Source organism: Schistocerca cancellata, chromosome 2, assembly GCF_023864275.1.
Source record: "Schistocerca cancellata isolate TAMUIC-IGC-003103 chromosome 2, iqSchCanc2.1, whole genome shotgun sequence".
Lineage (NCBI taxonomy): Eukaryota > Metazoa > Arthropoda > Insecta > Orthoptera > Acrididae > Schistocerca > Schistocerca cancellata.
This window is the reverse complement of record NC_064627.1, coordinates 423,122,547-423,134,941: the sequence shown is the minus strand read 5'-3', so window position 1 is coordinate 423,134,941 and position 12,395 is coordinate 423,122,547. Positions and strand designations below refer to the sequence as shown.

Genomic DNA, 12,395 nt, shown 5'->3' with positions numbered 1-12,395 from the left:
TCTCATTCGTCTAGGCACGGTCGAACTACAGACAACACGAGCCGTGTACCTCCTTTCTGGTGGAACGACTGAAACTGATCGACAGTCGGACCCCCTCCGTCTAATAGTCGCTGCTCATGCATGGTTCTTTACGTCTTTGGGCGGGTTTAGTGACAGATCTGAACAGTCAAAAGAACTGTGTCTGCGATACAATATCCACAGTCAACGTCTATCTTCAGCAGTTCTGGAAACCGGGGTGATGCAAATGTTTTTTGATGTGTGTAGTAAATCACAATGTACAGGACCACAAGAGTAATGTACAATTACTCGTCGGTTGTGCTCTCGACATCACACACTGAATTAGGATATTTGTCACACAAATATAGAAAACATAACCTGAAACTTCATGCAAATACGCGTGGTTCTTTCATTATATCAATTTTTGGATGTCATATGAATTAAATAATATGACCAGTGAAGAAAAACATCGATTCATACACTTTTGTCTCCCGAAGGTCGAACGCTAATCACTTTACGACCACAAACACTAACGTACAGATAGACAAGCGACATAATAGAGGCGTAAAACTAATCTTACCAGAGTAGTGCACTTTATTACCTGCACATTATCTCCTTCTAATGGCCCACTAAAGTTGTACAAAGTTTGAAGTACAACTCTGATTCGAACGTCGTGGCCTCCCCTTATAAGCAGCATAAAGCGAATTTTGAAAAGACTCTTATATACACATGACCGAGTTTTGGGAAAAAAACAGGATGTATTCTCTGTTCTGTAAGGGTGGAATAAAAGAAGTTTTGCTGTAACCGGCTGCGTAGGCCTGTAAAGGAAGCTGAACAGTATGTGTTAAGAAAAAAAAAGGTATTAAAAAATGCATACAGTGAGTGTTGCGAAAACGGCCCTCAGTTGTGTGTATCTTGACGGTTTATTACGTTCGTAGGAAGTCTAGTGGTATAAATATAAAATTTCCGCTTGTCGCGCGACCCGATATGTGTGAGCTACTCGTACGCTTTTTCTTTAAACAATCGTGTAGGAAATCGATTAATAGCAGAGTACCACTCCAATTCAGGCCAAGACAGAACACAAGTATGTCCTACGGAATAAAAGAAAAGTTTCTGAGCATTCGACAGTACAGGAAGTGCGTGCAGGAGAGGGAGAGGGCCAGGAGAAGGAAGAAATGGTGGAGACGGTCGGAGCGAGCGTCGGCACTCACCCGTATGCTGCGACGGAGCCGTTGATGCGCTCGGCCCGCACCTTGAAGTGGTCGAAGACGATCGTCACCTGCTCGTTGGGCGTCGCCTCGAAGTCGTACGTGCAGTTGATGTCGTTGGGGTAGTTGGAGGGGTAGCGCGGCGAGTTGAAGTCGCCCTTCTTCCTGCTTGAACTGCGGTAGGTGAAGCGACAGCTGCCGTCGGGCGCCGCCGTCCCCGGGATCTTGTACTCTGCAAAGTGGAAATGATCGTATGGCATTGTTGGCCGGGACGCCCCAAGTGGGGGAGTTCGGTCGCCGTATTGCAGGTTCATTTTAGTTGACGCCACTTCGGCGACTTGCGGGTCAATGATGATGAAAATGATGATAAAGGACACACAACACCCAGTCCCCTGCCGGGAATCGAACCATGTACTCTACAATGCATGTGCAATAGAGCAGGAAGAAAACAAGGCGACGACGATATGTGTTCACTTCTAGTTATTTTATAGTTGTAATGGTCATTAGCGTCCACATGTCAATAAGTTGTTTGCACGTTCCATATACAACAACTGCTATCTCCCGCTATCATGTACTACTTGTCAATCAGTTTAAAAATGCACTACAAATACTCAGTTTATAAATATGGCGACATGTTGACAACTTACCTGACTGTTTTTTTTCATTGCTCTTTCGCTACGTTTTATTTTTTTCTTGTATTTAAGCTAATAACTGCACTTCCGCTTTTGCAATGTGTAACTCCAGTCAGCCCAATAAAATACTTTCATGGAAAGCGTCGGTTTGTTACCCGTTGCAAACAAAATTATTTTTAAAGTGGAATTTTAGCGTGCGTATCCGATAGAGCGGCCCCAAATTAGCCTAGTGCGATATTCTTTTTATCAATATGTATTAACTGGGACAGTGAAACACGAGGAATAACCAGTACTGCAACAGCGATTTAGTATCAGTAGCGAGAATAGCAGTCGGCGCGGGCCGGAGCGGTGGTGTCGATAGTGGAGTACTGGTTGCTCTACGTGTTTTAATGGGAAGCAAACCGACCGTTTCTGTCGACACTGGGCGTTCATGAAAGCCGTCTCGAGCAGTATTTGTCTGCACTGACTGCAGATACTTAATGGAAAAACGAAAGTGCAAATATCAGCCGAGATACCAGGAAAACTGCGCCTGACAGCTCTTTGCATGGACATCCTGATTATTTTATATATAGGATATTTTACATGTTTTACAATTCCTGTTACACGCTGTTAGGTGCTGTAGAGTGGGCTTAGTAAATGGAGTTTTGATAAAGAAACCATGTCCGGAAATGCACCGTTAGGATGTAAAATGAGTTTGAAGATCGGATCTCTTTCAATCTGCAGCTTCACGGTACACACACAGTGGAGACGAGTGATCTGTGACCTGTGTGCTCTACAGTAGCTGCCCCGCGTGGCGACCCTGCTGACTTCATTGTACAAGCTGAATCTGCAGTGCGTTCTTTCATACACACTGTCCTTAAGCCGTAGTAAAGGTTTCTGGAGCATCACAGTCAACGTACCAGTCTCTCGCAGACATTTTTGTAGTCGGACGAAAACAGTACCTGTTGTGAAGCTAAAGATTTGAATGTCATCCGATCTTATAACATTTTGTATCCAAAGGGTACATTGCCGTATTTGGGTTCCTTATCAAGACCTTATCTACTAAGTCCGCTCTACAACTCCTAGAAGCCTGTAACATCAGTTATGAAATACATATATATCGTCATATGAAAACGGAGTAGATGGGAAAAGTTGCTAAAATGTTTTATTTAGAAAGTGCTGTTAGTACATTTATCCAACTATGAGACAAGACCGTCACTGCCTTCACGGAGGTCTACAGGTGAAGAAAAAAATACCGCACTTGGGGGCTGGCATGTGATTCCTCATCCCAATGCAAGACAAAAGTGTATCTAGCAAAACGTAGTCCCACCAGTAAGTTAAAATAGAAATGCGAATAAAAAAATAAGCTCTGGCAACGGAATAACTGCTTGTACCGTGGCCAAGAACAGGTAGCACGAACTTTACGCTGTGCCAAAGTTGTCCCACTAGCTCAGTGAGACGAGGCAATTCCGTGGGAACGGATACGCAAAATCGCTGTTGTTCGAGTCAGTCGCGTTCGTGACACACACACACACACACACGTGTATATATATATATATATATATATATATATATATATATATATATATATATATATATATGTGAACCAAACTGTATGCAATTTACACCTCCATAATGCGTTATCTTGTGTATTTCTTTCTGTTAATGTTACCTTTATTCAAACATTAAGACAGAACGTGATTACAGACGAAAACTCTGTTTCGCCCATATACAACTACAGCCAATAGAAAATAATAGTGGATACAGTAACTTCGTCTGTATCCAGTGAGGTACAAAAAACACAGTAGTTAGGCTACACTAGATGGCACACTATGCTTGGCACGATAATTCCCTTCTGTACGTTTGACGTCCAGGCTTACTTTCACAGAGACGGTGCGTACATGTACGAGCAACATTCACTTTAGAGAAGATTTTCAAAGCTATCACTGTGCATTTGCAAACACTTCGACGCACGTTGGATCATACTTTGCGAAACTCTTTGCAACGCACATGAATCCATCACTGCCGAAGCAGCATGCACACGAGCTATAAGTCGTGTACACCCATGGGTGGAGCACTATAAACTTGTTTCTTTATATGGTGCCATAAATAAAAATCTCTAGTGTACTAAGGTCCAGGGAACGTGGAGGTCGGAATACTGAACCTCCACGACCGACCCATTTCCCTGGAAACGCCACATTTAAGTAGTTAAGCACATTCATTCCAAAGTCGGTGCACCACCCTGCTGAAACCATAGCTGTCGCCGAGCGCCAAATGGATCGTTTACAAATGCGTCAGGCAAAATATTGCAAAGAAATGTACGATCCAGGGGCACATTCAACTTGGTCTGCAAAAGGTAAGGACTCAATCCCACGATTATAGCCGACCGGTTTATGCCAAAGCGTGTCTGAAAGCTATGTTCACAGGGGTTTCGACCAATAACGGCTGTTGTGGAGATTGAAAATACCTTCACAAGTGAAACTAGATTCGTCAGTCCGTACCACGTTATTTATAAAATATTTGTTATTTTCCATTTGGTTTAAGAGTCATTCACAAAACCGCAGTGATCGAATGCGGTATTCTGGCCACTATTGTTGAATTAATGTGTAATAAATAATACGGCACAGATCTTCATCATGCAACATTCCAACAACCACCATTTGAGATATCTAGAACTGTTTTGCAATGTTACGGGTACTTTGGCAAGGTGGCGGGTGAACGATTTCAAGAATCACGACCTCTGTTTGCAGAATGCGTCTAGTACTTGAACAACCTTTGTCCGTTACTTGTGGACGAAAATTACGTTTTCTGAAGGCGTTGCTCCAGGCGACAAAAAGCGTTCCTATCAGGATAGCGCCGTTGAAAGTACTGTGCAGCATTTGCACGAGGAGCAGCAGCAGCAGCAGCTTGGTTATCAGATGCAACCAGAACCAAAAGCATATCGACGTATTCCTCGTTTGTGTACCTGATCGGGAAGACGCCCTACATGAACTTTATAGGACGAGTTACGGTTGTGTACTGCGCGGTTAGTAGACACATGCATGCACGCTGTCATGTGATAGGCTATTGTCATACGACAAGACGATGTCCTGCTTATAAACGACGAGAACTAGGGAACGGACGTCTAAAGAAGGGACTTGACGATGATTCGAACTACAGCTCCATGGTGGACGCGGGTCTGATGTTCCAGCGGTCTGATGTTCCAGCAGTCTACTTAATGAGCTGCGACGGCTGGTAAGGTATTGCGGTGTGTTACATGTCCCTCTGTACTTTCCGATGCGCCGCACGATGTATCAGTGTTGCCAGCTCCTCGTTTTCGTACATATCTTTTCAAAATGCACCCTGTGTGATTTTGTCTTGAATTTGAATGCGGAATCTCATGCTCATCTTCAAGTGCGACGTTTTTTCTTTACCCTTTATTTGCGGTTGCCTTCGGAACCATGTTTTTATCCAGCCAGGCACCTCTTCGTCCGAAGCAATGACGGAAATGATTGTCTCTCTTCATGGCTTCAAAACTTTGGAAATCGCATGGGGAGAGATCTGGACCGTATGGAGGCTGAGTGAGGGCTTCCAAGAGAAACTTATGCAGCTCCGGGAAAGTCATGATGTCCTTTCTCTTTGACTGCAAGGGCTGCTACTCATTGACTTTCTGGAATACACCGCCACAATCAACGCACAATCAACGCAAAAACTGAAGCTCACCTCAAAGTTCAAACGCCTAGGAATATTGACGGATGCCATCATTTTAATGCATTACAATATCTACCCACATGTTGTCGAAGTTATTTCAACTAGGCTGCAGAAATTTCTTTGTGAACCTCTTAGACACTCTGCCTGCAATCCCCATCTCTTCTCAAGCTATTTCCATATTTTTGGAGCCCTGAAGGAAGACGATCGTTGCTGTTGATTTGCTTCGGACGAAGAGATGCACGCTTGGGTACCAGCATGGTTCCGTAGGCAACCGAAAACATTTTTCCATGAAGGTACTGACAGTCTCAAAGCCGGATAAACGTATTAAAAATTATGGCGATTACTTTTGAAATAATCAACATTTTACTTACTCTTTTCCCATCTGTCTTCTTGTTATTTGAGTGAACTCGAAAGCCACTGACTAATTTTCGGAGGTTTTTCAGCGGTATTTTCTGAGTTTTTTTGTACGCATGACCGGTAGTCTCCAGTGGCTCATTGCGGAGTAACAATGAAATTACGAGGGTGTGCTGAAAAGTAATGCCTACGAATATTTTATGTGAAAAATGTTAACGGTTTTTAAATGACAGAAACGTTATTAATATTTTACATCTTTATTTTTCATATTTATTTATCAACATAGTCACCCTGGTGCCTAACACATTTCTCCCAACGCTAGACCAGTTTGTGAATACCGTCACTGTACAATGTTTGACTTTGTTGACGGAGCTATAACTTCAATTCTGCTTGCATCATTTCATCATTATCAAAGTGAAGTCCTCGAATGTGTTGTTTAAGTTTTGGAGAATTGGATGGGGTCAAGTCGGGACCGTTTGCCCCTGGTAGCTGAGTGGTCAGCGCGACAGAGTGTCATACCTAACGGCCCGGGTTCGATTCCCGGCTGGGTTGGAGATTTTCTCCACTCAGGGACTGGGTGTTATGTTGTCCTTACCTTCATCATCATTTCATCTCCATCGATACGCAAGTCGCCGAAGTGGCGTCAACTCGAATGACTTGCAACAGGCGAACGGTCTACCCGACGGGAGGCCCTAGCCACACGGCATTTCATTTAATTTCAAGTCGGGACTACGAATCATGATTCATGACTTGTGTGTCGTCTGTCACTGTCATGCTGAAGGAGAGTGTGCTCCATATGTGTGTATGTGTGGACAAACTCTTCGAATTCGAAAAATCCCATTTTGCACGTAGTTTCTCACGCACCGATCTGGTTATACTTTACAACGGCATGTTGTACGCTACAACTCGGAGCCTTCTAGCGGCAGTGGGCTGCCAATATGTAGACATGAAGATTTAGAATTTTAATAACTTTTTTTTATTTTTTAAAAGTTTTCACATGAAAAATTCGCGGCATTACTTTTCAGCAGTCCTTCATGTTATTTATTCATTCTGTTTGTCACCCCAGATGCGTTTGCTTCTCTGAAAATATCTTCACAACGATGAAGAATGGGTCACATTTAAATATGTTGCATCTAATTTTCGTTCTGTAATACACATCGAGCACCAGAGTTCCACCTACATTATTTCGGAGGTTGATCAGAAATGATGGATAAACCGCGATCTCCGGTGGCTCGTTACAAAATAGAAATGGTGTGATGATTCATTCTCTTTATTAGAGAACTACCTTTGTTTCGATGAAAATACCTTGACAACAGCTAACAAGCCTGTAATACGCAATCGCCAATTCGTACAACGTGAAAAAAACGGTTCATTATGATGTGATTGCCGTCGCTGTGGGAACAGCTCGACATAGCATCGGTCTGTTGCCATACCACTGCATTCTCTGAACTCATACATGAAGTGAATATCGGCCAACTTTTCATCGACATCTTATCATCCTGTTCTGTATCGAAGGTAACGTACAAATAACACTGTCTGAAAAACACAGTGAGATACAATGAAGTGCCAAAGAAACTGGTATAGGTATGCGTATTCAAATACAGAGATACGTAAACAGGCAGAATACGGCGCTGCGGTTGACAACGACTATATGAGACAACAAGCGTCTGGTGCAGCTGTTACATCGGTTACTGCTGATACAATGGCACGTTATTAAGATTTAAGTGAGTTTGAACGTGGCGTTACAGTCAGCGCACGAGCGATGGGACACATCATCTCCGAGGTAGCGATGAAGTGGAGATTTTTCCGATCGACCGTTTCACGAGAGTACCGTGAATATCAGGAGCCCGGTAAAACATTAAATCTCCGACATCGCAGCGGCCGGCAAAACATCCTGCAAGAACGGGACCAACGACGACTGAAGAGAACAGTTCAATGTGACAGAAGTGCAACCCTTCCGTAAATTGCTGCAGATTTCAATGCTGGGCCATCAACAAGTGTCAGCGTGCGAACTATTCAACGAAACATCATCGATATGGGCTTTCAGAGCAGAAGGCCCACGTGTGTACTCTTGATGACTGCACGACACAAAGCTTTGTGACTCGCCTGGGCCTGTCAACACCGACATTGGACTGTTGATAACTGGAAACGTGTTGTATGGTCGGACGATTCTCGTTTCAAATTGTATCGAGCGGATGGACATGTACGGGTATGGAGACAACGTCATGAATCACTGGACCCTGCATCTCAGCAGGGGACTGTTTAACCTGGTGGAGGCTCTGCAGTGGTGTGGGGCGTGAGCAGTTGGAGTGATATGGGACCCCTGATACTTCTAAATACGACTGTAACAGGTGACACGTACGTAAGCATCCTGTCTGATCACCCGCATCCATTCATGTCCCAGTGCTGTTCAAGGGGCTGCAGTCTGGAACCGCGTGACCGCTACGGTCGCAGGTTCGAATCCTGCCTCGGGCATGGATGTGTGTGATGTCCTTAGGTTAGTTGGGTTTAAGTAATTCTATGTTCTAGGGGACTGATGACCACAGATGTTAAGTCCCATAGTGCTCAGAGCCATTTGAACCATTCATGTCCATTGTGCACTTCGACGAACTTGGGGAATTCCAGAAGGACAATGCGACACCCCGCACGTCCAGAATTGGTACCGAATGGCTCCAGGAACACTCCTCTGAGTTTAAACACTTGCGCTGGCCACCAAAGTCCCCAGACATGAACATTATTGAGCATATCTGGAATGCCTTGAAACGTGCTGTTCAGAAGAGATCTCCACCCCCCTCGTACTCTTGCGGATTTATGGACAGCCCTGCGGGATTCATGGTGCCAATTCGCTCCAGCACTACTTCAGACGTTAGTCGAGTTCATGCCACATCGTGTTACGGCACTTCTGCGGGCTCAGGGGGCCCTACACGATATTAGGCAGGTGTACCAGTTTCTTTGGCTCTTCAGTGAAGAACGAACAGTATAGCTTGAAGGCAAAGAGTAAATCAGACATTACTGTTGTCAACAGCCAAGCGACATGAGGGAATGCAACAAATTGTTTCTAAACAGAACACACAGCGCATACTGTCTACACGTGCAATGCTGTGGAACTATTTTCAGAACAACGCATATATGAAGATAAATGGGTGTAAGAAACCAAATGAAATGAAATTACTGTGTAACGAGCCTCCGGAGGCCAGAGGTCCCTTATACCAGGAAACTCAAAAGACATCCGTGCCCAAGCTCCAAAAGTTTTGCAATTGGATTCACGTTCAGCCAATACATAGGGTGTTTAAGAAAAGTGTCACACATTCCTACAGGCGGAAGTTTAGGTGAACACTAGAAAAAAAGTTCCTATAATTATACACCCGAAAACCGATACCTATTTAGATATTGTCCGTTATGCTTGTGGCGCAGCATGAGTAGTACTTACAGATGTAGCAGAATTCTCAAAATATGGCGTGTGAATTGCTGCATTATGCACTGGTAGGCAGCGGGAACTCCTTGAGCTGTCATGGAGCTGAGAAATGAGGACCACTTAAGTACCAATGTACGAACAGGAATTGTTGGTCACTGACTCATAGGACGATACATTTTACCAAATAGACTAACAAGTGATGTGTGGCGCCTGTTTCTGCACGATGAATTAGGAGCGCTATTGAATGAGGTTACCTATCTAGAAAGACAACAGTTGTGGTTTGTGCACGACGGGGCACCATCTCGTTTCCTACGGATCGTGCTTCACTGCAGCGTTCGTGGGCGAGGTATTGGTCGAGGAGGTCCAGTAGCGTGTCTTTCCCTTTCACCGGACCTTAATACGTTTTATTTCTTGCTATTGGAACATTTAAAGACATTGGTGTATGCCCAACCCATCAAATATGTGCAAACGATACAGAAGCGTGTGACCAATATAGGCGACGCAATCCGAATGAACCCAGATGTATTTGAATGAGTGCGTGGGTCAGTGCGAAGATGGGCTGAAGGAGTGAGGATGCATGGTAACGACATGCAAGATTACCTGTAGTGTCTACTTCTGCGTAACAGACAGATTGGAATGAGAAGACGGACTCGCCCAAATCTCAACAGGTATTGGTTTCCGGACATATCATTATCACAAGTTTTCTTCTGCAGCAATGTGTGACACTTTACTTAAACGCCCTTGTATATATTCACATGTTTTTTCTGTGAGATAATACTCTCTTTTGGTTCAGGAGGAAAATGGAACGAAGAGAAAAGTGACTAATTACTTCAAGTAATCTTAAGAATATCCCAAAAAAAAGGGGGGTGCCCTATTTGTACAGAGAATGAGTAGCCCCTGCTATGATCAGGCACGTGATTGGAAGATAATCTACAGTAGTGCAAGAGGCGCACGTGGTCTCAGCCGTATTTGCACTTCCTTTTTAAGTAAAGAGGGAGGTCTTTTGATTTTCTGTGTAATATTAAAAGGACGTATTTGGAACCAGTTTTCTGTGGCAGAATCCTTGGACGCCTTGAAACGGATCAGACACATACTGGAGATTTAGCAGTGTTGAATGTGCCACAAAGCGTCTTTGATAATAGGGAAAACATTTGTTATAGGACAGTACAATGGCGGCCCTATATAACAGGATCGATCTTTGGCCTTAAGTTCACGACTAAATATCGTGATATGTGCATTAAAATCATCTACAGAGGTTACAGCTTTTTTTATGAGTAACGGTGATGGTGTCTCATTGTAGCTCGTAGGTATGCCAGCCCTCCGGCAATGTACTATGTCCAGCTCTCTCAGTGGACAGTGAACTTCCTCATGAATAAATGGAAGATTTTATTCTTCCGAGACGAGTCCTGATTGAGTATGTAGACTGATTCACGACATACGTCCATCTACAGGAAAAGTGGTTGCCTAAACCCTCGGAACGCAGTAGAAAGAGATGAGTTTGGTGGCGGTAGGGTCCTGGTGTGGAGAAGCACCAGCTTGGAAGTATTAGTGGTAGGACGAAAGTTGGTAAAGACCACGATTTCAGGAAAGAAGTAATGTAACCATACCAGCAAATTATCGGAGCTTCAAATTGTCCGAACCGCGCGACTGCTACGGTCGCAGGTTCGAATCCTGCCTCGGGCATGGATGTGTGTGATGTCCTTAGGTTAGTTAGGTTTAAGTAGTTCTAAGTTCTAGGGGACTGATGACCACAGATGTTAAGTCCCGTAGTGCTCAGAGCCATTTTAGCCATTTCAAATTGTCCATGTCTCGCCTTCGTCAGATGCTCGTATAATGCCTTTAATTACCACGCATCTTTAATGAATTTCGCACAAGTGAAGATATCCGTAACATGCACGATCAGTAAGGTTTACGGAAATGCATCCTGAAAATAACAGGTGTGAAGACGGATGATAGCCAGTTAGGCACCACGAAAGACGAGAAAGAAGCTTTCTCAAAATCCGTGAATTCCAGTGAACGTGGTAATTCATATTCTATCTTCTGTTCTACAATTTATTCATAGCTTTCATATGGATCTTTGTACTACATCCACTTACGAAGTCAGCTGCTTCTTATGCCTGATTAAAATTTGTTTCTCTTCTACCCAAACATTACATGCTGCTAAACTCACAGGTCATTAGTGAATAGATGAGTCTGTGCGACCACGGTCTATTTAAAATTGATTGGTATGTCGAGGAAGGATGGCAGCGAGGAAGTCTGTCGTTAGTAACTTCCCAGCTCCTGATAACTTTCCAGCACCTGATGACGTTTGAGCTATCATGGGAACACCCGAGGATGAAATATAATATTGCCTCGTTCGGGGATGAAAGTAAGTTTGGTCTCGCTCTGACGCCGGCGCGAACGTCTACAGAGTAAGACCGCTTACGTCGGCACTTGCACAGCGCCAGTCCTGATGTAGTCACTTGAACTGGATTTAAACTTTTGGCACACACGTTTGAACCACCCCTCAGCGATTGAATCAAATTATTTGCTCTGTCGCCGACCAATGGGACAGAAGGTTTACGAAATTTGTTTGTTCTAAGTCCAGGTTTCATCTGGTAGCTGGTCGTATTAATTACACAGAGCCGCAGTAGCCTCTGGTGCGAGTTTAATAACTTTGACGTGGCGTGTGTGCTTTGCACGGACTATCTGTTTATCCTGGAGAGACAGCATTAACCCAGTTTGGCTGGGAGCTCGGTATGGGTTCCGACGTGGCGACGCCCAAGGGAAGGGAAGCGCGGCAGCTCACCCGCGTCTCGGCTTACGGCGGCTCTCGTTCAAGGAGAGCGACCGCTAACGCCAAGTTCAGAGCTGCTCGGACTCACCTTAGCAGAACGTCCTCAAAAATTCTGTTACCTATACAGGGTGAAAAGTATTTAAACTGACAAACTCTGGGAGGTTGTAGGGGACATCAAAACAAATATTTTCCGCTAATGTCATTTTTTCCTATCAGGAGTATTTAAACTGGTAGAGGAAGATTTCTCGGGCGGCAAATTAATTAAACCAACAAATACTTTTCAATTTTTTTATGACCAAGAGACAACATATTAACCCAACGCCATTTCAATTATCCGGGCAACC

General features: G+C 44.1%; 1 protein-coding gene across 1 annotated transcript in view; it reads right to left on the bottom strand.

Annotated features, from left to right (window-relative positions):
• Window positions 1–12,395, bottom strand: part of LOC126161882 (cubilin) — a 1,256,608-nt gene that overhangs the window by 87,920 nt on the left and 1,156,293 nt on the right. Inside the window, exon 10 of the mRNA XM_049918020.1 lies at window positions 1,209–1,437. Within this exon, the coding sequence (XP_049773977.1) occupies window positions 1,209–1,437 (229 nt within the window). The remainder of the gene's footprint in view (window positions 1–1,208; window positions 1,438–12,395) is intronic.